This window comes from Myotis daubentonii, chromosome 7, assembly GCF_963259705.1.
Source record: "Myotis daubentonii chromosome 7, mMyoDau2.1, whole genome shotgun sequence".
NCBI classification, from domain to species: Eukaryota; Metazoa; Chordata; class Mammalia; order Chiroptera; family Vespertilionidae; genus Myotis; species Myotis daubentonii.
The window spans coordinates 10,628,254-10,655,779 of NC_081846.1; the positions used below are offsets into that span (position 1 = coordinate 10,628,254).

A 27,526-nucleotide genomic window follows, 5' to 3' on the forward strand; every position below is an offset into this window, starting at 1 on the left:
GGCAGCGGCAGGTGGGGAACCTTGGCTTCCTCCATCTCTGGAGCAAGTAAGCCTCCTGTTCGCTTCAGCTGCCTGGCTGCCGGCCACCATCTTGGTTGGCAGTTAATTTGCATATCGCCCTGATTAGCCAATAGGAAGCGTTTCGGAGGTATGGTTAATTACCATGTTTGTCTATTATTAGATAGGATGGACGCACTATGGAAGCTGATTGCAAAATACAGGTGGAGGAGGGTAGGGGGGGATAAATGGTGAAGGATGGACTTGGAGGGGTGAATATGCAATATAGTTTACAGATGATTTGTTGTAGAATTGTGCACCTGAAACCTGTATAATTTTGTTAACCAGTGTCACTCCAGTAAATTCAATAAAAGGGAAAAAATATTAGCAAAACAAATGAATAAGGTATTTCTATTACAAAGGAAGAATGAAATGCTGCCAAGTTTATACTCAGGAGGGAGAAAGGAGAAAAAAGGAAGGCAAGAGAAATAAAAAAGAAAGAGAAAAGTGTAATTTAAGTAAGGAACTAAAATTCCTAACTGCTTAGAGGCATAATTAACAAGTAGCAAGTGTTGTGAGAAGCAAGGAATGGCATCTGATAGTCTTAGATATTTATCTATTTTGGACAGTTTGAGAGAAAATAGGATTATAAAACTTGCCTTAAGCAATTCAGTGATTATAAAGTTTAAGGCAGTCATTCCAATGCCTAATACAAAGTTAGCTCTACACAACTATCTATGAAACAATTAGATTTAGAGCCATGAAAATGTAGTAGAAATTTAATAATTCTTAATGTTATTCAAATCACAAGACAAAATTGTGCCTCAGATTCATTTAGCAAGTTTTCTCATTGTTATTTAGACCTGATTAAAAAAAATAAGGAAAATTGTGTATTTTTACTTGTTCTACTAAATCAACATTTGAAGAAAAAAATAGCTAATAAATAACACTGGGAGGGTATTATGTGGGTTGTGTATATATGTCAAAGAGATAAGATATACTAGTAAATATCTTACAGTTCAAAGATGGTATGGATTGAGGTTTTATCATATGAGGATTCATGAAAGTTTTATACTAACTGGCAATGTTAAGTCCTTTAGTTTTGTCTTTCAAGTTCATTGTTGATGGTTATTGATAAAAAAATAAGTATCAGCTGAAATGTTTAGAGTATGTGAAAATATCACTTGTATTTATAGATAGTGCAATATTCCAAAAAATTTTGGGCTATGCTTCATAGATTATAGAATTATTCTTTGTAAATATCCTATATAATAAAAGCATAGTATGCGAATTGCCCCCTCGACCTGGAATTCATTCGGGAGTTTGACCAGGGGGCGGGGCCGGCCAGGGGAAGGGAGGGAAGCCCTGGCCTGCGGCTGTGGTGGTGGCGACAGGTGACTGGGGGAAGGGAGGGAGGCCCCAGCCGGCAGCCTCTAGGGACCCTACCGGTACATGAATTTCCTGCACTGGGCCTCTAGTGTATATATATAAAAGCCTAAGTGACCAGCTGGTAGCTGTGACATGCACTGACCACCAGGGGGCAGACACTCAACGCAGGAGCTGCCGAGCAACAGCAACTTTGTAGAGTGCCCTCTCGCACTCCGCACTCCGGGGATGTTGGACTGCTAGTTTCGACCCAATCCCTGCAGGCCAGGCTGTAGGACCACACCTCTAGTTTCTTAATATTGGTGGAGGATAGTGTTTATAAGTTCTTTTTAGTATTCAAATTGAAACATAAAACTTAAATTACATGTTTTTTCTATCTCAGTCATTATAACTTTTATATTATTTCTAAGTGAGTGAAATAAGGAAGGTGAATATTGCCATTTTGCTAAGGAGAAAACGGAAACACAGAACAGTTAAAAATGACTTTTGCAAGGTAGAAAGGAAGCCAAGATTAGGAACTAAGTGCCTTATCATGGTGTCTTCCTTCTAAATTATCCTGTCATTTTAATTGGGATGGGGGGTGGGGAGGGGGGTGGCAGTGGCGAGGAGACAGAAAGGTCTCTATTTCCCCAGAGGTATTTGCCAAGATTTTTACTAGATGATTTGTTTTCTGAATGTTGGTCCCAGAGGTCTTCTGTGTAGCTCAATATGTTCATTAAGTTTACTTTGATCACATTTTGTAAAAATTATAAGCCTCTCATTACAAGCCCCGGATTGTGCTTCTTGGGCAGTGGTAGAATACTTAATGATACTTAAAAATCCTTGCTCTAAAAAGGAAAGAAAAATCCTTGATCTAGAAACTGTTTGATAAGAAACTGTTTAAATGCTTTTAAAGATCAGTATATTGATTTTCCTGTCAAATGGTCATTATCATACAAATTTTTGTGACATTTGAAACAGATTTTATCAATCTAGCTGTATTATAATAGAGCAAATGATATAATTAGATATGATGACTGTACAACCCTCCCAGTTATGTTTGTGTTTGTTGTGCTAGATCCTGGGCATCTCCTCATATTCAGTATCCTTGATCCCTATATGCGATAAGAATTCAAGCATATTAATATGTATATATGAAAAAATCTCTTCCCTCCAAATTTTGTAATGCTAGAACCATTTAAAAATACCTTTTCAACATTGAAAGTACTGTTTAACTTATTATTTTTTTTTTTTTAGGTAGTAGCAAAAATTTACTTAGCTACAGTTACATACTTGTCTGTTTCCCTCACATAGTAATAGCCAGGTTCTTTAGGTATTGAACTTGGAATTTCTTTTTTTTCTTGTTTAACTTATTAAAAAACATTTAATTTATCAGAGACTATTCTAAGTGAAACATTTATTAATAATGCATTAAACCCACAAAGGGGTTTCTTCAGAATTTCCAAATATGGGAAAGGATTAAGAAAAAAAAGATTGTGAGTTTCTTTGCTTGCTTAGTATCTAATACTCCTGTAATTATATCATTTTATGATAATTGGACATTTTACTCTGTCCTTTTAAAAAAATTCACAGGTGAATCTGTACCAGAATACCAGATGGCTTTTCAGACAGAAGTTGGAAACCATCCCACTTTTGAAGATATGCAGGTTCTGGTGTCTAGGGAAAAACAGAGACCTAAGTTCCCAGAAGCTTGGAAAGAAAATAGCCTGGTAAGAAAAACTAATTATTAAAAACATGACTTAACGACTATGTTTTAATGTTGTTTGAAGCAAAAAAGGACTGTTAATAATGTTAATAGTTTTTTAGACTTGCCTAATGTCAAAAATCCAACCTACTTGATTTTATTTTTAAATCAACTTACTTGATTTTTGTTGTTAGGTGTTTTAAAATTTTTCAGTATAAAAAGTCCCCCTTTTTGGTTCAGTTTCAGTTTTTTCCAAGTATAAAATATTATTTAAATAGTCTATTATGTGTTGTTTGTCAGAATGGGTATCAACTGGAATAATTAACAAGTTAATATTTGAAACGTTATTGAAATTCCATCTTACTCTCTTGAGAATGGTACTAAAAGTGTTAATTAGTGCAGACTTACCAATTCATTGGCTAAGGGAAATTTAAGCTGCACCAAAAAGAAAGCAAGGTACAGCCTATAAATACTGCATATTAAATGCAGCTCACAACATTGAAATATCTTCAGAGGCTCCTATCATTTCAGTAAATTATTGCCATGATACTAAAAACATCTTAACAAACATTTACATAAACACACATACCCACTCTCTGTCTCATATAAGTTTTTTACATAAGAGGGAGTATCTCATTATTTACTATCATTTCTGAAGCTTTATTCTTTTAATATGGACAGTTTTCATGTCAGTACATATAGATGTTTCTCTTTATCCCCATTTGACAGTATGTGTGCTATATCATAATTACCCCTTATTGATGACAGTACCCTGGATTTCATATTTTAAACAGTTTTTTTTTAAAGAATTAAAGTTATGCTTATGCATAGTAAACAAAACCCAATTAAATAGAAGGGTATAAAAAAGAAAATGGAAAAGACTACCCGTCCCCACCACCATTCTTCAAAAATAACTCTCATTAACATTGTTCTGCAGTTTCTGTTTTTGTTTTTGTTTTTTTTGTTTTATTTATTTATTTATTTTTTGTTTTTAATTTTCTCTTCTAGAAGTTACCATTATAATGCTACTATATTTATTCTTATTTCTTTTTTAAAAATAAGTCTTTATTCAGATTATTACAGTTGTTCCTCTTTTTTCTCCCCATATCTCCCCTCCACCCAGTTCCCACCCTACCCCATGCCCTTACCCCCCCCCATTGTCCTCGTCCATAGGTGTTAGATTTTTGTCCAGTCCCTTCCCGCACCTCCCACACCCCCTTCCCCCGAGAATTGTCAGTCCACTCCCTTTCTATGCCCCTGATTCTATTATATTCACCAGTTTATTCTGTTCATTATATTTTTTATTCTCTTGATTTTTAGATTAACGTGTGGATAGATATGTATTTGTTGTTACTTTGTTGTTCATAATTTTTATCTTTTACCTTTTTCTTCTTTCTCCTCTTCTTAAAGAATACCCTTTAGCATTTCATATAATACCGGTTTGGTGGTGATGAACTCCTTTAGCTTGTTCTTTTTTTTTTTTTTTTTTAATAAATTTTTATTGTTCATATTATTACAGATGTTCCTCTTTTTTCTCCCCATACCTCCCCTCCACCTGGTTCCCACCCCAACCCACGCCCTTACCCCCCGCCACTGTCCTCATCCATAGATGTAAGACTTTTGTCCAAACTCTTCCTGCACCCTTCACACCCCCTTCCCCCTGAGAATTGTCAGTCCACTCCCTTTCTATGCCCCCACTTCTGTTATATTCACCAGTTTATTCTGTTCATCAGATTTTTTTTATTGACTTAATTTTTAGATTCACTTGATGATAGATATGTATTTGTTGTCCCTTTGTTGTTTTGTTGTTCCTAATTTGTATCTTTACCTTTTTCTTCTTCCTCTTCTAAAAGAATAACCTTCAGCATTTCATATAATCCTGGTTTGGTGGTGATGAACTCCTTTAGTTTTTTCTTATCTGTGAAGCTCTTTATCTGACCTTCAATTCTAAATGATATCTTTGCCGGGTAGAGTAATCTTGGTTGTAGGTTCTTACTATTCATCACTTTGAATATTTCTTGCCACTCCCTTCTGGACTGCATGGTTTCTGTTGAGAAATCGGCTGACCGTCATACGGGTACTCCCTTGTAGGTAACTGTTTTTCTCTTGCTGCTTTTAAGATTCTCTCTTTGTCTTTTGCCCTTGGCGTTTTAATTATGATGTGTCTTGGTGTGGTCATCTTTGGATTCCTCTAATTTGGGGTTCTCTTCGCTTTCTGAACTTGTAAGTCTATTTCTTTCACCAGGTAGGGGAAGTTTTCTGTCATTATTTCTTCTAATAGGCTTTCAATATCTTGCTCTCTCTCTTCTTCTGGCACCCCTATAATTCGGATGTTGATACTTTTGAAGTTGTCCCAAAGGCTCCTTACATTATCTTCATATTTTTGGATTCTTTTTTCTTTCTGCTTTTCCGGTTGGGTGTTTTTTGCTTCTTCATATTTCAAATCTTTGACTTGATTCTTGGAATCCTCTAGTCTTCTGTTGGATCTCTGTATATTATTCTTTATTTCAGTCAGTGTATGCTTAATTTCTGACTGGTCCTTTTCCATTTTTTTTGCATTCTCATTAAGATCCTTGAAGGTCTCACTAAGTTCCTCGGAGGTTTGTAGAAGATTCTTGAGTAACCTTATAACTGTGTTTTTGAACTCTAAATCCAGTAATTTGCTTTCCTCCATTTCTTTCATTTGTGACATGTTTCTTTGTCTCCACATTTTTTATGCTTCCCTGTGTTGATACAGTGGCTTTGTGTGGTAGGTGTCCTATTGGGCCCAGTAGCTCAGCCTCCACAATCACCTGAGGTGGAAACTCTTGGTGCACCCCTTTGTGGTCTTTGTGCACAGTCTTGTTGTAGTTAAGCCTTAATTGCTGTTGGTATCCCTGGGAAGAAATGACCTCCAGGCCAATTGATTGCAAGGACCTGCTGTGTCTATAGTGGAAGAACTGCTGTGCTGGAGACACCCTTATGGAGCAGGACTTGCTTCAGTGGGGCTTTGGTGCTCACTGAGTCTGTCCCCGAGTGTCTCTCTTATGGATGTGAAGAGTTGTAAGCTGGTGTGGCCTCACTCTGACCACTGGGTACACTGGCTCTTGGATTTCCAAGGAGGTGCAAAGTCAGCCTCTTCCTGAGGCCACCCAGCAGGAGCTACAGAGAGATCTGCTGATTCCTCCTCTTTGTTTGGGGTTTGGAGGTGCCCAGATGAGGCCCAGCTGTGAAGCAATGCAGGCTGACGAGCCTTAGTCCTTCTTTTGGAAGCTCTGGGATTCTCTGACACAGCTACAGTTTGACAGGTTTTTAGGCGGAGAAAGGCTAGGCCATTTGTATGCAAAAGCCTCTGTACACAGCTTGGGTGGGGTTATAAATTGGGTGGGGCGGGGTTTCAGGGAATCACTGGGTAGTGCAAACCGCAATGGTTGCCCATAGACCAGGGGTGGGCAAACTTTTTGACTTGAGGGCCACAATGGGCTCTTAAACTGGACCAGAGGGCCGGAACAAAAGCATGGATGGAGTGTTTGTGTGAACTAATATAAATTGAAAGTAAACATCATTACATAAAAGGGTACGGTCTTTTATTTCAATAGTTTTATTCATTTCAAACGGGCCGGATCCGGCCCGCGGGCCGTAGTTTGCCCACGGCTGCCATAGACCCTGCCCTGGATAGGTCCCTGGGTCTCTGTGTCCTGTGGCCCCATTGCAGGAACAATGAACGCTGTGAGCACCTCAGAGAAAGCTGCCCTCGTGGTCCGGTCAATGCCAGACAGTCCAGTTTCTCCCCATATGAGCCTGGATCCCCAGAGACTCCCTCCGGACTGAAGAAGACCTCAGTTGCCAGCTCTTTCCGCGTGCCTCCCTACTTCTGCACTTTACTTCCGCACCTCCTCTGAGTCTCAGTTTGCTTTTCTTTTTCCTTCTAGCTGTAGAATTTCCACTCAGCCAGTCTTCCTGTGGTTCTGGATGATGTCTGTTTTGTCTTTTAGTTGTATTTTTGAAGTGGCTGTGTGAGGCAGCAATTTCAGGTGTTTACCTATGCCGCTATCTTGGTTTCTCACATTCATGAATTTTTTGAAGTTCCTTTTAAAATAATGTGTGTTAGTTATGTACATGGGTAGTAAACATTATGAATCCTTGCACATTAAAAAGTGTTTCTATCTTGTCCTCACATTTGAGTAATAATTTGGCTAGGTAATAGTTTCAAGATCAAAATCATTTCCTCACAACTTTGAAACCACTACTCACTTGTCCTCTAGCATCCAGATGTGTTAATGAGAATTCCAGCACCAACTAGTATCATTCAATTGCTTTTTGTTTTCTTCTCTTATTTTCTTTTCTCTATAAGCTTTTAAGCCTTTTACTTCATCATTGGAATTATGTAGGCATGGATCTTTTCACACCTTTCGCTTTACACTGGACAGGTTTTCAGCTTGAAAATTCGGAAGTTCCTTCAATTCAGAGGAATTTTTTTACATGATTAAAAAAATTATTTCCTCTTTATTTCTGCCTTATGGAATTCTCATTAGACAAATATTGGACCACCTGCCATTTAGGTCTCAGTTCTTCTCCTTGCATTTTTCAATTTTTTGTTGTTGTAAATTATTTAAATTTACTCAGCTTTACCTTTGAAATCATTTACTTGTTTTCACCTTTTCCATTCTACTTGTTATCTGTTCATTAAAATTTTACTTTTCACAGTCATACGTATAATTTCTAGATATTTTTATTGTTTGCTTTTTCCAGAGAAATCTGTTCTTGTTTTCAGAATATAATAGGAATTTTATTATTTCTGAAGGGTGTACATTTGAATTTTTGACACTTTATGCAGTTTTCTTGATGTATAATTAAAGAACAAAAATGAAAACATTTTAATTATGTAATTTAAATCTTTTTACTATGTATTTTCACATTTTAATTTTAGGTTGTCTTGGTAGGATTAGAATATTTTCATTCTGGCCCTGTCTGGTTTGGCTCAGTGGCTAGAGCTTTGGCCTGCAGTCTGAAGGGTCCTGGGTTCGATTCCGGTAAAGGGCACATGCTCAGGTCGTGGGCTTGGTCCCCAGTGGGGGGCGTGCAGGAGGCAACCGAACATGATTCTCTCTTATCATTGGTATTTCTGTCTCTCTCCCCCTCTTCCTGCCTCTCTGAAATCAATTAAAAAATATTTTTGAAAGAATATTTTCATTCTGGATCATGACTTATATGGGGTGTTGGCACATCAGAGAGAGGCTAGAAAGATGTTATATGTTTCCATACAGATTTAGATTAAATATTTTCTCCATTGGTCATCTTTGTCAGTAGATTACCTTCAAGGAAGGCTTCTGCTTCAAATGAGATTGCAATTTTCTTTAAGTATGAGGGAATTAAAGACCTATTGCCAATCACGTATGCCCAAGATTGCCTCCAAACTGGAGTCCTGCTATGGGAAGTGGGACAGAACTTAAAGAGGTCCCTGGCAGCAGGTGAGAGGCTGAATCCTTTACAGCCTCACAATAGAGCACCCCTCAAAGAAAAAAATCTTGTGAAATTTTACCTCATCAAATACTTCATCTTCTTTAACTTGTTTATTTCACCAGAGAAATTGGACTCTGATTTTGAAGTATTTCTTGGCAACCCTACCATTATGGGATATGCATCATATGCATATTTACTTGAAAACTTTTTACTCCAAATTTAGACTAGGTTTCTAAGTAAGGGATGAAGTAATTCTTGGTTCACTTCCAATGAATCCATTTAATGTGTTATAGTCTGTAGATCTGCCTGTCTGCAGTGACAATCCAGTACTAGAGTTATATAGCAAGTGCATGGTTTATAAAAATAGAGAGGAAATTCCCCTGTGTGGAAAAGAAAACACCTTTGCTTCATAGTTGCATTGAAATAAAAACACACACATTTTTATAGTAACAAAACTCAAGACTCTTGCCAGAACCAGTTTGGCTCAGTGGATAGAGCGTCGGCCTGCGGACTCAAGGGTCCCAGGTTCGATTCCAGTCAAGGGCATGTACCTTGGTTGCGGGCACATCCCCAGTGGGGGGCGTGCAGGAGGCGGCTGATCGGTGTTTCTCTCTCATCGATGTTTTTAACTCTCTATCCCTCTCCCTTTCTCTCTGTAAAAAATCAATAAAATATATTTTAAAAAAACAAAACAACTCAGACTCTTTCAAATATTAATGAATGTAAAAACTAGTTTTAAAAACTACCAGAGAGCCAAGCATAGTTCAGTCAGTAATTGGGGGAAGAATAATTTTCTGATTAAAATGAAAGTATAGAAAATACTTTCTGAGAAAACTATATGAAAATGTTAGCTATAGTTACCACTGAATATTAGATTTATGAATAACTTTTCCCCCTATACTTTTAGAATTTATAGTAAAAATGAACTATTGTAACAATCACACAAATAGTTTAAGGCTGCTTTTTATATTAAAATATTTTAAATTAGGAAAACAAAAAATTATAGGTCCTAGTTTTTTAAATAACTTTTTCTTTCATATGTAAAACAATAAAAATATTTATTTAAGAAAAGAATATTAGTTTCAGTTTTATAGTAAGAGTACCAGCTCAGTTAAAGGCCTGGTTTCAAATCTTGGCTCTACTTACTAGTGATAAATTAAAAGAAGATCTGTTTTTACTTATCACATTAACAAAGTGTTGGTGATGGGAAAGCAGATACTTTTTTTGTTGTTGGGAGTGCCATCAATTTGGAGGGTAATCTGGCAATAACAAATTTTAAATGTATTTTACCCTTTGATCCAGCAATAATATCTCCAGGAATTTGTTCCTCAACTGCACTTACACACATGTAGAAAAATGCATGTGTAAGATGTTCAATGCAGTGTCATTTATACCAGCAAAAACTGGAAACTATCCTCTTATAAGGATCAGGCTAAAAACTTATGCTATAATGGATACTAGGCAGCATTAAAAGAATTAGGAATATGTATATGTTCCTGATTGCTAAATAAAAGTAGTATGGCTAAGTGAGTATAGTAATTCTCATTTGTATGTTAGAAAAAAAATATTAAAAAACATGTAGCCTTGTAATGCATAGAGCTTGCTCTTATGTATATTTCTTCAAAGAGTTACGTTAAAGCTTCCATGCTTACTTGCTACTCACCATTTGAGAAATGTGACCCTTTATAAATCTCTGAAGTCTAAAAAGTTTTATTATATATAGTTATGTAAAATATTTGTTAAATAAAAATATTTTTATCCTACTTCATATCATTAAAAACTCAATACTTTTTTTGTTAAAGATACACTGTTTGACATGTGCTTTTTTACAGGCAGTGAGGTCACTCAAGGAGACAATCGAAGACTGTTGGGACCAGGATGCAGAGGCTCGGCTTACTGCACAGTGTGCTGAGGAGAGGATGGCTGAACTTATGATGATATGGGAAAGAAACAAATCCGTGAGCCCAACAGTCAATCCGATGTCTACTGCAATGCAGAATGAGCGGTAAGACCCACAGGGATTGGCACCCATTAGTCAGTATTGAAAACTGAGACCAAACAGAATAGGAAATAAACATTTTTATCAGTATAATAGTGCAGTGATTAATCCAATCTAAAGTCAAAATTTTTCTTTCAATATTCTTGCTATTTTACTGAAGATTTTTGATATAAATGCAAGATGGAATCTGTGGGGTTTTTAGTATCTTAGAGATACAGTGAAAGAGGTTAGTTTTTCTCTATTAATGCTCCAACTTCCCTACGATAATAAAGGTAAAACATTTTCGTAGTTTCAAAAGTTTATAAGCACTTCCTCAGATATTATATTTATTCTTTGTTATTAATCCTCCTGTCCCTGATGTTTGTTTGTTTAATGAAAATGGAATATGATCTTGCCTACGCATTGAACCTGTTTCATTGGAGACGATTATTTCCAGACTTCTTATCCAATGTTCTTTCTTATAGAATATACTACTACTTTTATAGGAGAGCAGTTCATAAGGTCTTTCTATCCCATCATGAACATTTATTTATACTTGTGTTTTTGTTAGAGCTATGGTGTTTGGTTCTTAAGGGCCATTTATTTATTTATTTATTTATTTTAGCAAAGGTGGAAATTTATTGAAGAACAGGTACAGACTCCCTCGTGGGGAAGAGGAAAGACTCTCACAGCACAGACTCGCACGTGGGGAGGGGGAGAGTCCCCTAAAAGGGCCTATTAAAAGATTCCTAAAACTTGGAACTTTCAGACTATATCACCTGTGTTTCTTTGTTTCATGTTTGGGGAAAAGTGTTCTCACAAATTTGTCATTTTATCTAATATATGTTAAAAATGTTTAGAGAGGCATCAAGGAAAAAGTTACCAGAGAAAATTGAGATAAAAGTATACTTGAGGCCCTGGCTGGGTAGTTCAGTTGGTTAGAGCGTCGTCCTGATAAGCCAGGGTTGCAGGTTTGATCTCCTGGTCAAGGCCCAAACAAAACAAGGAACCAATGAATGCATAAATGGGTGGAACAACAAATCTCTCTCTCTCTCTGTCCCCTCCCTTCTTCCCTCCCTCCCTCCCTCTCACCCTCCTCCCTTCTCTCCCTTCCCCTTCCCCTTCTTTCTAAAAAAGCAATCAATAAATAAAAAAATACACCTGATTCTTGAATAATTTTCTGTGCTCTTTTCTATTCCAATTTTAAGAGCAATTTGAATAGGCCTCAAATTGGGTTTACACTACTTATAATTAGGTAAATTAACTTGAGCATATAAACCCTTATGCTTTATATATCAGCCAGTCAAGGAAGGTCGAGACTAGCAATTCTAAGTATACATTTTCTCACTTTATACATACCTAAAGGTAGATAATCTGCTTCTCACCTTACCTTTGTCTTATCTGTGTGCTCTAGTATGCTATTTGTCTCTCTCTCAAGAGTCAGCCACTTTTAAGTGTTTTTGAACTTTTCTTGAATTGTAAGAAGAAACCCTTGATGCTCCCCTTTGCTTTGCCATTTTTTTTTGCCTTCTGTGTCATTTAGTTCTACTCCTTACATGCGTTCTCTCATGCCCTGTCCCTTCTAAGTAGTTTCCCCTAAATTGTAGTTCATGCCATCATATTCCACTGTAGGTTTCATTGTATTGACTCTTACCCTCCATACCTTCTAGACTTCCTTTTCTTGTTCAGTACAACACCTTTTTACTTCTCCCCTTCCTGTCACTCCCATCACAACCTCATCAGTCTTTCTTTGTAGTACTTCCTCCTTTAGCTGTTGCTTTTCTCCTACAACACTTGGTTCTATTAATGTTCCCGATGTTTATACTTTTACTGTTAAAGCTACCCCTGGTTTTTTATTTTAAATAACATACACATATTACAGTGATGCTCAAGAACCATCACTCTCAAGGTGTGACGATGACTGAAGAACCCTTGATAACTGGAGAACATTTCTGAATCTTTGATCATTTATCTGAGTGTCACATTAATACTCTATCTAGGACAGTGATGGCGAACCTATGACACGCGTGTCAGAGGTGACACGCGAACTCATTTTTTTGGTTGATTTTTCTTTGTTAAATGGCACTTAAATATATAAAATGAATATCAAAAATATAAATCTTTGCTTTACTATGGTTGCAAATATAAAAAAAAAATTCTATATGTGACACGGCACCAGAGTTAAGTTAGGGTTTTTCAAAATGCTGACACGCCGAGCTCAAAAGGTTCGCCATCACTGCTCTAGGATCTAGGGCTTTCATTGATATGGCTCAGTCTACCCCAAGAGAATACATTCTATTGCTAGGCTAAGCCTTCTCATAGAAGCATTTTAGAACAACCTATTAGTTGTTGCTGTTTGGTCATTGGAACTTAACTGGTAACCTATTCGTAGAGTAGCCACTATCGATCTAGAATTGTGATAGCACAAAGGGAACATATGCCATGGTTCCTCCTTTCATGAAACTTTGTTGTGCACATATACAGTTCATAAAGATAATTTGGCAATGTTCTAAAACTATAGGAGAGATTTTTTTAAAAGATATTTTTATTGATTTCAGAGAGAAAGGGAGAGGGATAGAGAGAGAGAGAAACATCAATGATGAGAGAGAATCATTGATAGGCTGCCTCCTGCACGCCCCCAACTGGGGACCGAGCCCACAACCCAGGCATGTGCCCTTGACTGGAATTGAATCCAGGACCCTTCAGTCCGCAAACCGACGTTCTATCCACTGAGCCAAACCAGCCAGGGCTAGGAGAGATTTTATAAGCCAAAGTAATGAACACCCATAAAAATCATATCTAGATCCACATAGGTTTTTCAGTAGGCTCAAATAATATAAAGCATTTAGTAAGTTATTGACAATTGGTTATTTGATTGGAATTTTTAAATATCTTTGAGAATGATGTGGGTTAGAAATAAAATAAAAAGCAGTTTATACTTTAAAAACAGAGATGTTAGATGTGGAGAACCAGTTTGTCATAAATGTACATTCTCAATGTGGCACTTTTTTCTTTGTTTAAGCAACCTGTCACACAGTAGGCGTGTGCCAAAGATTGGCCCTTATCCAGATTATTCTTCTTCCTCATACATTGAAGACTCTATCCATCACACTGACAGCATTGTGAAGAATATTTCCTCTGAGCATTCGATGTCTAGCACACCTTTGACCACAGGGGAAAAGAACCGAAACTCAATTAACTACGAACGACAGCAAGCACAAGCTCGAATTCCCAGCCCTGAAACAAGTGTCACCAGCCTGTCCACCAACACAACCACCACCAACACCACTGGCCTCACTCCAAGCACTGGCATGACCACTATATCGGAGATGCCATACCCAGATGAAACAAATCTTCATGCCACCAATGTTTCACAGCCAATTGGGCCAACCCCTGTCTGCTTACAGCTGACAGAAGAAGACTTGGAGACCAACAAGCTAGACCCTAAAGAAGTTGATAAGAACCTCAAAGAAAGTTCTGATGAGAATCTCATGGAGCATTCTCTTAAGCAGTTCAGTGGGCCAGACCCACTGAGCAGTACCAGTTCTAGCTTGCTTTACCCACTGATAAAGCTTGCAGTAGAAGTCACTGGGCAGCAGGACTTCACACAGGCTGCCAATGGCCAAGCATGTTTAATTCCTGATGTCCCACCTACTCAGCTCTATCCTCTCCCCAAGCAACAGAACCTTCCCAAGAGACCTACTAGTTTGCCTTTAAACACCAAAAATTCAACAAAGGAGCCCCGGCTGAAATTTGGCAGCAAGCACAAATCAAACTTGAAACAAGTAGAAACTGGAGTTGCCAAGATGAACACCATCAATGCTGTAGAACCTCACGTGGTTACTGTTACCATGAATGGCGTGGCAGGTAGAAATCACGTTAACTCCCATGCTGCCACTGCTCAGTATGCGAATGGGGCAATACCATCTGGCCAGACAGCCAACACAGTGGCACATAGGGCCCAAGAAATGCTGCAGAATCAGTTCATTGGTGAGGACACCAGGCTGAATATTAATTCCAGTCCTGATGAGCATGAACCTTTATTGAGGCGAGAGCAACAGGCTGGCCATGATGAAGGTGTTCTGGATCGTCTTGTGGACAGGAGGGAACGGCCGCTGGAAGGTGGCCGAACTAATTCCAATAACAACAACAGTAATCCATGTTTAGAGCAAGATGTTCTTACACAGGGTGTTCCAAGCACAGTAGTAGATCCTGGACCATCAAAACCCAGAAGAGCACAGAGACCTAATTCTTTAGATCTTTCAGCCACAAATATCCTTGATGGCAGCGGTTTGCAATGTAAGTGAGGGGGTTGTGTAATCTCTCCTGCTTGTCTTTTGGGACCATTTAAGTAACTACTTAGAATCAGATTGTGTTTCAACTAACAATTATCTAGTTTTGTACTTTCAGAAATAAAATAAGCCATTTGGCTGGACCTAAAAAGTAATTAGACTATTGTAAAGAAAAAAACTTTTTTGTTATTGATAATTAAAAAATCAGTGTCACAATAGAATAATTACCAATTCAGTATGTGTCTTAAGTAGCTACTAGTTTATAATGCAACTCATATTTGCTGTGAATGATTAAGATTAAATAAATATCATTTTAAAACCTCCAAGTAAAATGATGCCAGTACAATTTTTGAAAGTTTGTTGAGCATATTAATATCTATTATATACACATTTAGATTTTATCAGACTTAAAAAATCTTAAAAGTCCAGAGAGAATTCAGAAAAGTCACTATAAAGTTGCTCTTGGTTTTTTAGTGTCATTTTTTTCAAGAGTTATGTATTGAGTCTCCCACATGCCTACAGCATTGTGCTATGGGCCTCCTAACAATTTAAACAAATACCTTAAACAACTTGATACTTAGTTTCTGGCCCTGAAAGGATTATAACACAAAACAAGAGAGCTCACCAAAATCTTTAACAGTCATCATTTACAAAATAATTTCTCTTTTAGACAGACAGCACTTATGAAGAAAAACAAAGTCATGTTTTATGGTTGTCAAAGACTACAAAATGGGCTGAAAGGGATTTAGCTCTCAAAAATCAATCAGTAGAATCTAGCCCGTGCTTGAGTGGTTTCTATTGTAGACCACTTGACCTATGGCAGGGCTCCATGTCAGTAAAATGTTTTGTCATGTATGTGGAATTACTAGAAAATTTGTATTCTAGGATTTCTGTCATTCTTCTGTAAACTGTCATGTGCCAGTGCCTTTATCATTTGATGCACTTTGAACATTAAATAGAATGATTAAATGCATTTTGCTAAGTTAGGATTGATACCAGTAACCAAAGGATTTGAGAATGCAGCTAAGAATTTTGCATTTTCTCCTCTTTTTGCTTTTAGTGGTTTTTAAATATTTTCTTCCTTGTTCTATAGAATAATTCAATTATAAAAACATTAGGCTTACAGAGCCTCAAAAATAATTTAAGGTTCGCCTCGAAAAATACTGCCTGGAGTCATCAACTTTAAGAAATGTCTATTAGGACCTCCTATAGACATTAGTTTGATCTCTTCTTGAATTGCAACTCTAAGTTTTTACTTTTTTAGTACTTTCTTTATATATAGTTCATTTTTCTGTACTTTTATTTTTAGTAGGTGAGTCAACACAAGATGGCAAATCAGGATCTGGTGAAAAGATCAAGAAACGTGTGAAAACTCCGTATTCTCTTAAGCGGTGGCGCCCCTCCACCTGGGTTATCTCCACTGAACAGCTGGACTGTGAGGTCAACAACAATGGCAGTGACAGGGCAGCCCATTCCAAATCTAGCACCACCGTTTACCTTGCAGACGGAGGCACTGCCACCACCATGGTGTCTAAAGATGTAGGAATGAACTGTCTGTGAAATGTTTTCAAGCCTATGGAGTGAAATTATTTTTCGCATCATTTAAACCTGCAGAAGACGTTTTTTAAAAACTGCTTTATCCTCCTGTCAGTACCCCACCCCTGCAACAGGACTTGCTTTAAATAGATTTCAGCTATGCAGAAAATTTAGCGTATGCTTCCATATTTTTTAATTTTGTTTTTTTAAGTTTTGCACTTTTGTTTAGTCTCACTAAAGTTATATTTGTCTGTTATGACCACAGAATTATATGTGTGTGTATCAAAAGTGGTCTTAAAATATTTTTTTAAGAAAAAAAAGCAAAAACAATGTATTGCTGATTATCAGTTTGAAACAGTTTCTAAAGGTCATTAAAACAGAAGCAAATTAAGACAGATTTGACTTCAGTGGTGTCCGGTACCCATGTTTTATTTCTGGGCACAAGCTAGTTTATTTTATATGTTGATCTGTTCCTAACATATTATCTGTTGGACATTCTTTTCTCTTGTGTTTTGTTTGAATGTGCAATAGTCTGTAGCCACAAATAAGCTTTCTTGTAAGCTCTCTTCCTAACAGAGCACACATTCTTCCATAATATGAACATTTTTCTCCCCCCAACTTTTGTCAGGTTTGTTTTATGACAGTGAATTTTGCAGAAGAGAAAGCAACTACCTGATTTTTTGCTTTCTCTCTCCTTGTGGAAAATGCAGAAACATTGTCTCAAAGGGCTCTAAAGAAGGAACAACCAAAACCTAATTTGAAATGCTATTTCTTTTAATCTTCCAAATCCTAAATGTTTCCTTCCAGGCATTTTAACAAATGTATTTGGTTCTGGTTTTAGAAGTTCGTAAGAGAGCATAGAACAAAGTAGAAGTCCTAATATTAGCCTTTTTCCATTTTATTTTATTTTTATATGTATGGTATGTTCCATTTTCATTTATTTAAGAAGCACATTTTTATCAGAAAACTTATAGAGCTATACTTATATGGAATTTTTAAGTAGGTAGATGGTTAAGACAATATAGTGTTATATCCTTTATTCTCTAAGTAGGCCACCTTTGACTCAAATAAAATTACATTTCCTGATTAAAATAACTTCAAAAGTAATTCCTAGTTTTGAACCTACAGTGTCTTTTTATCCTCTTCACAAGCAAAGCCCGATGACTGTCTGAAAAAGATTCCTCTCCTCTCCCCGTGACCTGTCACACTGTGTGGAAAAAATTGTTTGACTGGCATGCCAAATCCCGGTGGAAGGAAGGGTTGCTGCCAAACCTGTCATCTCTGAGCAGACTTAGACTTCCCTCTCTCTTTTCAAAACTGGGTGTGTGTTTTTTTCACTAATCCTATTTTCATAAATTCTCCTTTTGCCAATTTTTCACATGATTTTTGATATGTGAACAGCATTTGTTATTTACATTATATTCAGAATATACCTTTTAGTGATAACATGTTATGTATCCAAGTCATATTGTTTTTAAAGCTTCTTTTGCCTCTTCATTAACATAATCATTTCTAAAACAACAACCTCCGCATTTTTAAAAATAAAGCACTTTATGTCAAATAAGGGACTGTTTTTTATAAGCACAAATTATTTTCTATCAATTTGCAAACAGCGATGATCTCACTTATTTTTTACAGATTCTCAGAGTACTTAGTACTTATCTAATTAAGTTCTGTGATTTCTCTGGGAGATAAGAAGCTAAGAGACAAACAAAAATTCTGAACAATATTTTCTCATTCAGATTCCTCTGTCTTCATCATTTAGCTAAAAACAACCTAAATTTCCCAGTTTGACTTACATCAAATTTCCAAAACACTTGACTTGTATATAAGCCTTTTCTTGTTTGCCATCTGCGATAGTCTTGAGTTGGGTGTTACAGCACTTACCATTTATTCAGCTAGATGGCTGAGCACAGTTTTGAATTCTGAGAATGAAGATTCTTTTACTAGTGCCCAGGATTTCCAGCTTTTGTGTTTTAATGGCCCTTATCTTGATTCAGACCCTTAACATATTTTTCAGTCTTACGGCATAAAATATTTTTCATCCAGTTAGTCTTTTATAATGTAACAAATTATTTATATCTTTCCCAGGAAATTTTACTTCGTTCCCTTGCCTTTAAATGTCTTTCAATTGTGTTTCAGGGCATTATTTTCAAACATTTGTAGGACATCTTTGAATAAAAATAAACGATAGTCCTTCTTCAGTTGGAGGGTAAGTGACCATGTGAAGTCTGACTGATTTTTTCCTGACAGAAGAAGAGTTATCCTACATTATACTGTACTTTGTGCTCAAGCAAGTCGATTGTTTTTCAGCATTTTTTGATACTTAGTAATAAAATACTTTTAAAAGTTAACATACCAAATTTAAAAAACTCCTATAGTTTCCCATTTTCCATGATGTTTAAAACAAATAATTTCCTTTCCCCAGTTTGTTTAATAGACTCCTGAAAAAGTAGAAAGTGTAGGTCATTTTAATTAATTTTAAATTAAATTGTACATCAGACTCATTTACTTTTAGGATCTATTTATTATATACAAGCAAACAAAATTACTTAAAATGCTTGTTTGCCAATTTTTTTCATCTAATATTAAAGGTGTCTTAAAGCTAATATTTAACTGCTATCACACATTTTGCATGTATAAAAACATTTGATTCCTTTTGAATAAAAGGCTGTTAATGAAAAAATATTAAATTCATTTGCAGGATAGTATTATAATCTTAAAAACATTATAATAGGTAATTAAAGAATAATATTAATTCCCTTAACTATTGTTATTATATGTCAGAACTAAGCCATTGAAAGAACCTGATTTGAATTGTGTTTAGTCAAAAATGACTTAATTATAATTCTTAAAAGTGGTCCCCCTTTAAAAATGTATAATTGGGGGGAAACCCTGATATCAGAGTAAAAAGTTTTGGGAAGGTGCAGGAGTGAAATAATACTAATTGACCATTTGTTGTAGACTGAATGTTGGGATATACATACACCATCTCTTTTAGTCCTCATAGCAACTATATAAGAATTACAGTTAATATATCCCCTTTACAGATGAGTAAACTGAAGCTAGGAGAAACTAAGTAATTGCCCAAGGTCCACATCTAGTAATAGGCAAAGATGGATTTTAACTTAGGTCTGCCTGTCTCCACATCTCTCATCCATACCGTATTGCCTACACACTATGACAGGATGTATAATGTCCTGACATTTTGTAAGAAATTAGTCATTATGGCTTATATATAAGCCAAACCCAGATACCTTAATAACATTAAAAGTCAGGCAACCATAAGACGACGTGTGGACATATCTATGTTGATTGTGCTTGAGAAGTAATTACTAATTCAAGACAAAATTCATCCCACCTCTGCCATCATGAATCTTCAAATCACTTCACTCCTAACATCTTTATATTGAAGAACTAAGGTAAAGTAAAATTTAAGGGAAAAGTGAAGATGGCTTATGGGAACAGACACTTTTTCATAGATTGATTCCATACTTGATTTGGAGAAGTTGATTTAACATAGACTTTAAATCTTATCAACCCTTTGTCTCCACCTTGAAAATTTCTGCTTTTAGTGACTTTGGAAAATGTTACTAATCCAGAAAACGAGTTAAGGGGGATGTAGGAAGGATACAAGGATAATGTCCTAATAAAGCAATTTGTATAGTTTTCTTATATGTATCCACATGTTCCAGAAAATGTACGTTGGTTCTGAATGTGAAAACAATTAAAAAGTAGGAACACGTAAAGTACGTGTTTCAGTGGGAATTATCACAAAATTTGGGAAGTATTTTCTTTAAAAGATTTTAAAATTTAGATTCTATAGCCAAATGAAATACCTGGTAGGCTTCAGCTCTTTACTGAACTTTCCATTCCCTGTAAACCTCTTTTCAAAGTCACTTAAAATGGAAAAATATTTAAATAAACTTTTTGGTGTTTTCTCATATTTATGGAGATAAATATTTCATTGGCGGTAGTTAGATTTTAGAACTTGAGATTACTTACATTTCTATACATTTTATAAATTTATGTTGAACTTATTACCAATTAAATGCAGGTTATTACATAACTATTCACAGATTGCTTTATATAATACTTTCTCTTCCAAGCTGACTCCTTAAAGTTACAATCAACATTAGTTGATTGTCTAGATTAGTGACTCTAGAAATTACATAACAGTCCTATGTACGCCCCAGGAGTCTTTTTCAGACTAGGATGTTTCTAAATATTCATTACCTTTTACTGTCAATTTGCTCTTCAGCAGGTAAAATTGCATTTTAACTTTTAGATTCTGAACTATGCAAACTTTGGCCAAAAGTACCTTGCGTAACCCGCTCCTACATATACTTTAGTAAATCTGGCAAATCACAGTTTGAGCTAGTTACGCAAATGTTACTATCAAAAGAAGGTTTTTCTGTAGGTTCCCAGATTAAACTTACATCGAGGAAGGAAGTCCCAGGGCCCTCTGGTGCGCCAACACATTGCTTTCCTTCAGTCACCTTAGTTTGTATCTGACTGACTCTATCCCTTGGTTATCTGACTTGTGATCTGTGTCAGGAAAGGGTTTTTTTAAAAAAAATATATATTCTGCTTATCTCCTGTTTTTATTTTTTATCCATTTTTCTTATCCAGTAGTTAAAAAAAAAAAAATGTTGGTTATCTTCTTCAACATTGTTATTCTTCAATATGCTTCAGGCATCTCATTTAACACCTAAGTCTCAGTTTTTCAGACAAAATTGCTTTAGTTTCTTTAGCATTTTATCCTCAGTCCTATTTCAATAACTATTTATATTTAAGAACACCTAAAATTATATTTTGTTATATTCAAGTTCATTACTCTAGTTAATAGTTCAATAGGATAGAATTGAGAAGATGTTACCATTTGACAATGGATCCAACCATCAGATTGTCAGAAAATCACTGAGTTCAAGTTTTGTATCTAACATTTTCTCAGTTGCTGAGTTTTATGATTTTATATTCTAAGTTACAACTAATGCATACAGAATTGTATATAATTTTCCATTAAAAAAATTCTAACCTCTATTACAGCAAGCTTAGCCTTATGATTGAGCCACACAAAACGTATGTTTTACATATTTCTTTGTATCAAATATTAAGACACAAAGTGCAACCTTAAGTTTCAAAAGCAAACCCTACAATATCAGGTATTATCTATGAACATTTTTGCAGACCATTTTTGAAATATTTACCATTGTTTTGCAACATAGACTAGACAATAACTTTCATTTAACTTTTAAGTGACTGGTTAAATTGAGTGTGTGTGCATGTAAAATTTAGGATTTTATCTCATGGCTGATACATTTGAAAATAAATACTTAAGAATGTATGCTGTGTATTAAAATTATGCCCCAAATAAATCTATCATGTCTTGAAAATTCCAATTCCGTTATTACTGTGATGTTCGTAGTATTACTATGAAGCATGTGACAGTCATTTTCTAAACTTAACTTGAAACCCAGATTTTAAAATCTGGGTAAGAGAGGAGGAATCTTTAGAAATAAATCATGTCATTAGGGTATCCAGTTTATGATTGAATTTTAAAGCAAATAACTTTGAAACTACAACTTGAGGTTGTTTTTTGTTTTGTTTTAAAAGTTAATGTGGGTTTAGATTTCAGAAACATCTTCATGTTTAGACTCACTCTATAGACATAATATTACTTAAAAACTCAGGGCCCTTTCATCCCTCTGCACATTGCAAAACTTCAATTGGTAGTAAACAAGCAATTAGATACAGTTGAATATTTAAAATGTTTGTTGTACACACAATTCATTTAATGTTTCATCTTATGATTTGACTTAATTTACATATAGACAATATCAGATTTCATTAATCATAAGATGTGCCCAATTCTATAATTACTGAAGAGAAATGGAAACAGTCCAACTAGTTGACTACATACTGCAGCATATTTATGTCTAGAGTTGAAGCATCGTCTTCAAACTACTTATGTCCTTTGGTCAAATGGTTATGATGTGACAAATTATTTTATTTTATATTATTTTTTAATGGGAGAACTTAGTAACATAGTTCTTCTGAGATAAAACATTTTTTCAGGAGGTAAACAGTATAAAACTGTGTTCTAAAAGTGAACTAAAGACTTTATAGCTTCAGTAATAGCTTGGGTGATTTTGAGAAGGTAGGTCCAAATGGAATTTTTCTTTAAATCAGTTAAGTTCAAGCTCCAAATTGGTATGATGTACACTTAAAATCCTAGCAGTGAAGTTATTTGTAACCAGTCTCTTGTCTCAGGCTCTCCACCTTATTACCAATTCTTATAAGTATGGTAGGAAAGCATTTTTAAGGAAACTTAATAAGAAAATTAAATTACTAAAAGATGCAATTCAAAGATAAGTTCTCGTTTAACATTGAATTGCTTGGCTTCTGTGGCTTTTCTTTTTCTGGTCACATTTATTTATTTAAACAGTTTTGTATGCCTTGTTGTCATGGAGATTATATTGTATAAGTGTTTGTATAAGCTGGAATCATCCTTAATTTTCTGTTGGTAATTTTTCAGATGAAGATAAGGGGATAATTGTATAATACACTAATGTAGGGTGTTGTAGCTGAAACATGGAGATGTGTAGCTACTATGCTTTTTTCTGAGTAGACAGGAGAAACAAGCTACAGAGTATTCATTTCTGAGGATGCTTTTCTGGAATAAGAAAGGCTGAAAAATATTGTCAATTCCTCAGAACCATCTTTCTTGTTAACGGGTATCTTTTGTTGGTGTGTTTTGCTCTTACATTACAGATAGAACATCATATATGAATTTGTGAATCAGTTCAGTTATTTTGCTTTTGTATAAGCTGTCTGAGACCTTGCTATGCTGTATAAGTTGTGTTTGATGGATCAGTGTATGAAATAAAGCAAATCACTTTTCTTTTGTATTATCTATGGATGCCACTATGAAAGCTGACATTAAGCCACTAAAGAGTTTTCTATGAATAATTGTAAGTAAATGCTTTGCTATATATAAACCTAAATAAAAAGGTTGTATTGATACAGACACATTGGAGAAGGAGATTTTAAGACAGTTCTTTAGGTTTAAAAAAGGCTTGCTGTAAATGGTGCATTATTCCATTTATTAAAGATCATATTAATGACAACAGTAATCGTATCTTTTTTTTTTTAATCCTCAGCTGAGGATATGTTTTACTGATTTTAGAGAGAGGTGAAAGGAGAGGGAAGGAAGGAGGGAGGGAGGGAAAGAGAGAGATCCATGCATAAGAGAAACATCAACCAGTGCCCCCCACCGTACTCACCCCCACCAGGGATTGAACCAGCAACCTTTCCGTGCATGGGAGGACACTCCAAACAACTGAGCCACACCAGCCAGGGCAGTAATTGTATCTTTTGATTTTATCATGTCACCGGAAGTTATGATTGTTAGTGTGATATTTTAGGTATTTTACAACTAATATTAAGTGTTCTAATATGACTTTTCATTCAGTATGATACATAAAAACTCACCTAACATTACAGTAATAGTTGTATACCTACTATATGCCAGACACTGTTAGTTATTTTATACATGTTGTTAATTCTCACAGTAATCCTACAAAATACATATTACTGTCCCCATTTTATAAATTAAAAAACTGAGGCTCAGAGAAGTTAAATACATTACCTTAAGCCACAGAACTGGTAAAGATGAGATTCTAATGTATTTTCCATTTTGCTTTGAACTACAGTTTTCAAGCTCTGGTTTTGGCACAAGAAACTCAAAAATGAAAATGGCTCAGTGGTAGTATCCAAGAACATGAAGCAATTTGAGGTTACTGAAATGCGACCAGGTACAAAAACAACTGTCTCTATTGGTCCAACATTCTGTTTGTGCTTCACACCATTAAATAATCCTTTTAGATTTTTGTACCTTTAGGGGGCCTTATTAAAACGGAATATGAGTTTATGAAGGCTACACATTGTTTCTGACTCGAGATTAATTCAGTATATTAACTAAGTGTCCTGGAGTAGAATCCTATGTCAATTCACAGGACAACCATGATTTAAAGGAGTTCTGGACCACTCTTACCTAGATGCCAAGGGAATTTTTGTTTGAGGAAAAGCATGGCCTACTCCCATAGACTCCGTTGTCACCTGAAATAATCTAGTATTTTAGAGATAATAGATCTGGAGTACCTTTTTGGTTTTGATTCACATGCCAAATCTTACAATGTAAGATCATGTTACAGGGTGTCATTGCAATTCTCTACAGAACCCACTACGTAACATTCCAGATGGTAACTAGATGTCCTCAGAGAAAATAGATAACCTGGGAGATACGCATAACAGTGACCTGCTGGTTGTTTCAATAATGACTGACCACAAGGGACCTTACTCTCGCTGGCACCTAGGCCTGTCTGACCCATCTTCCAAGTTTACATCCTTCCCTGCAAAAGGACTAACTTAAGCTAGCGATTAACCTTCCTCTTCACTTGCTAGTGTTTTTCAAATTAAAGGCCAAGTTCTATAAGTGGGCAACTTTCATTTTGTTGGTATAATTATTCACTTTCTTGAAATTAAATCTTCACTGCTGTATCGATACCAAAAAGTATGATATGATTCCCCCCAAGAACTTAAATCATCTTGTGGAAGGGAGAAGGCCTATCCAGGAAATGGTTACATCCCAGCAAGATGATATGCATGTGCTCAAATAAGTGGTAAGCTATATGTTCAATATGTGTTTGAAGAGCCAGGGAAGACTTCAGTGAGAAAATGATTACTGAGCAGGGTCTTGAAAGGACAGGTGGGATTTCAATAGGAAAAATGAAGGCAGGATATTTGAAGTGACCAAAGATAAGGGAGAATAGGGACTGGAAATAAAGTAGAACAAGTAGATCCAAACAGATAAAACTATTTTTTAAAAACAGATATGATTATATTTAACGCACAACCTTATATTTGATACAACCAAAAAGTAAAACACCAGAGTGAAATAGTAACAAAAAACATGGTATATCATTTGCAATGCATGAGAAATGGTTAACATCTTTAGTTACAAACAAGCTCTTAAAATCCAGTGACACTATAATGATGCAAGGAAGCTGTAAAAATGAAATGAAAAAGTACAAGTGATGATTAAGTAGTGAGCATATATGATTTTGCTGAGCAGTGATGGAGAATAACTTCTCTGCAGTGTCAGTGAGCAGAATAAAGACAATGACACCTAATAGTCTACAGCTTTGAACAGTGTTGTGCAGTTTGAAGTCTCAAACAGGGGGAGGCAGAATAAAGAGAAGGACCTAGAATGAGGGGAAAGCTAACTTTTACAGATAAAACTTTTGAAAGCTAGACCCAGGTGTCTGGATTTGCTGTCATAGACAATAGGGAGCCAAAGGTTTCTTAGGAAGGAAGACTTTGATAGAGGCAATTTGAAGAAGTTTAGCCTGACCAGTGTGCATGATAGATTAGAAAGGAGAGTGATTGGATGGGGTCACAAGAAATATTGCAAATAAAATGCAATTTCCATTATGACCAATAAGTTCCTTTTTCAGAGGGGCATCAAAAACCTTTTTTGAACACCTAATGTGTAGCAAGCACTGTAGTAGGAGATAAAAGACACAGTGTCTCCCTCAAATTGCTCTCAGTAGATTTGGAGAAAATGATAGTACAGATTATAAGTATTATGACAGAGTGGAAGCCCAGGGTAGTATGGAAGTGCATGACAAAGAAACTTAGTCCAAAAAAAGAAATGAAAAAAAAAAAAAGAAGAAAAGAAAGAAAACACTAAACAAAAAGAAAAGAATAAAAAAAAGAAACCTAGTCCAATCTTATGAGTCAGAGGCAATTTCTCCTTTCTGAGTTAAGGTTCCTAACCTAATTCCTATTTTAAAATATGAAAGGAATTAGTTAAGAGATGAGCAGTGCCTCTCTAAACAGAAGTTGCAACATCACAAAGCCCTAGAGGCCTGAGAGGGTGGAGCTTCTTTAAGGGGATGGGAGGATGTTAGATAAGAGTAGGGGTTGGGAGGCTAAATGAAAATATGGGAAGAAGACCTAGCGGAGCCAAGATGACTCCGGTGGGACTATATCACAGAAGGACTTGCATGCTATGCTAAGAGTTTGGATTTATCCTGAAGTCAATGGAAGAATTAAACGGGGGGGTTTCAAATTAGGTAACTCAGCAGGTAGTCTACAAAGAATGGGTTGAGCCCAGCTAGCATGGTTCTGTGGTTGAGAGTCAACCTATGAACCAGGAGGTGATGGTTTGATTCCCAGTCAGGGCACAGTGTGGAGTGTGCAGGAGGCAGCCAATCGATGATTCTCTCATCATTGATGTTTCTATCTCCCTCTCCCTTCCTCTCTGAAATCAATAAAAATGTGTTAAAAAAAAAAAAAAAGAATGGGTAAGACGGAGTTAAATATAGAGAAGGAGTTGTATAGCATCGACAAAAGATAATGAGAGGCCAAACCAAGGTTGAGTCAGTGGTGGTAGAGATAAGGACATAGATTGGGTTAGGGTTAAAGAGAATCAGTGGGGCCACTAAGATGAATGAACACTGGAGAGGTAAATACCTTAACTTCAAGGTCTAATTTGGCAAAACACTGATCATCCCTCAGAGAAATTAAAAATCCAAGGAGTGTGCATCTAACAGAGGAAACTGCCTTTATAGGTTTTAAAAACAGAACAGTTTTGACATCATGTGTTCAAATACATGGGTTCCAAAAATATATGCAGACAGCTTTTACCTGTTATCCGTAGAAGTTCAATTTGTTCTTGTTGAGTTAGTGCCTTATTAGACCAATTTGTTACAGAATTTTACTAGGACATTTTGAGGCTGGCCCTGTCCCTGCCCTATAAAAATGAGTATCAGAAACTGCCTTACAAGGAACAACAGGAACAAAAAGGTATCCTAAAATGGTGGGTGGTGGGAAGATAATGAGAAGGTTGTGTTGAATGTAGACATGTGATCTTCCAAGAAGAGCTACCCTTCTCTTGCCCAGTGCTTACCTCTCCCATCAAGTTCTCAACCAGCTTAACTTCTCAACCCTAGTTCTTCCTTCCCTCTCTACTTAATTAGAAGGGAGGTAGAAAAGTCCAGAAACTATTTCCTATTCAAGGAAACAAACATCCCAAATGTGTGTTCGTTTTCTTGGTAATTGTGATGAATGGAACAGATAAAAAGTGTTGACTGTAAACAAAAAGCCAGCTTTTATTCAGGAACAACAGAGTATTGCAATCTGCAA

At 35.9% G+C, this 27,526-nt stretch overlaps 1 protein-coding gene across 4 annotated transcripts in view; it reads left to right on the plus strand.

The window, feature by feature from the left end:
* The window catches only part of BMPR2 (bone morphogenetic protein receptor type 2), a 125,408-nt gene extending 101,963 nt beyond the window's left edge, over nt 1-23,445 (plus strand). For 3 of the 4 annotated variants that reach the window (XM_059702809.1, XM_059702806.1, XM_059702808.1), the window contains 4 exons: nt 2,956-3,092; nt 10,342-10,514; nt 13,510-14,786; nt 16,089-23,445. In XM_059702809.1, the coding sequence (XP_059558792.1) occupies nt 2,956-3,092; nt 10,342-10,514; nt 13,510-14,786; nt 16,089-16,339 (1,838 nt within the window). In that variant the 3' untranslated portion in view covers nt 16,340-23,445. The remainder of the gene's footprint in view (nt 1-2,955; nt 3,093-10,341; nt 10,515-13,509; nt 14,787-16,088) is intronic. The other variant, XM_059702807.1, reaches the window with a different exon arrangement.
* The last annotated feature ends 4,081 nt before the right edge of the window (nt 23,446-27,526 follow it).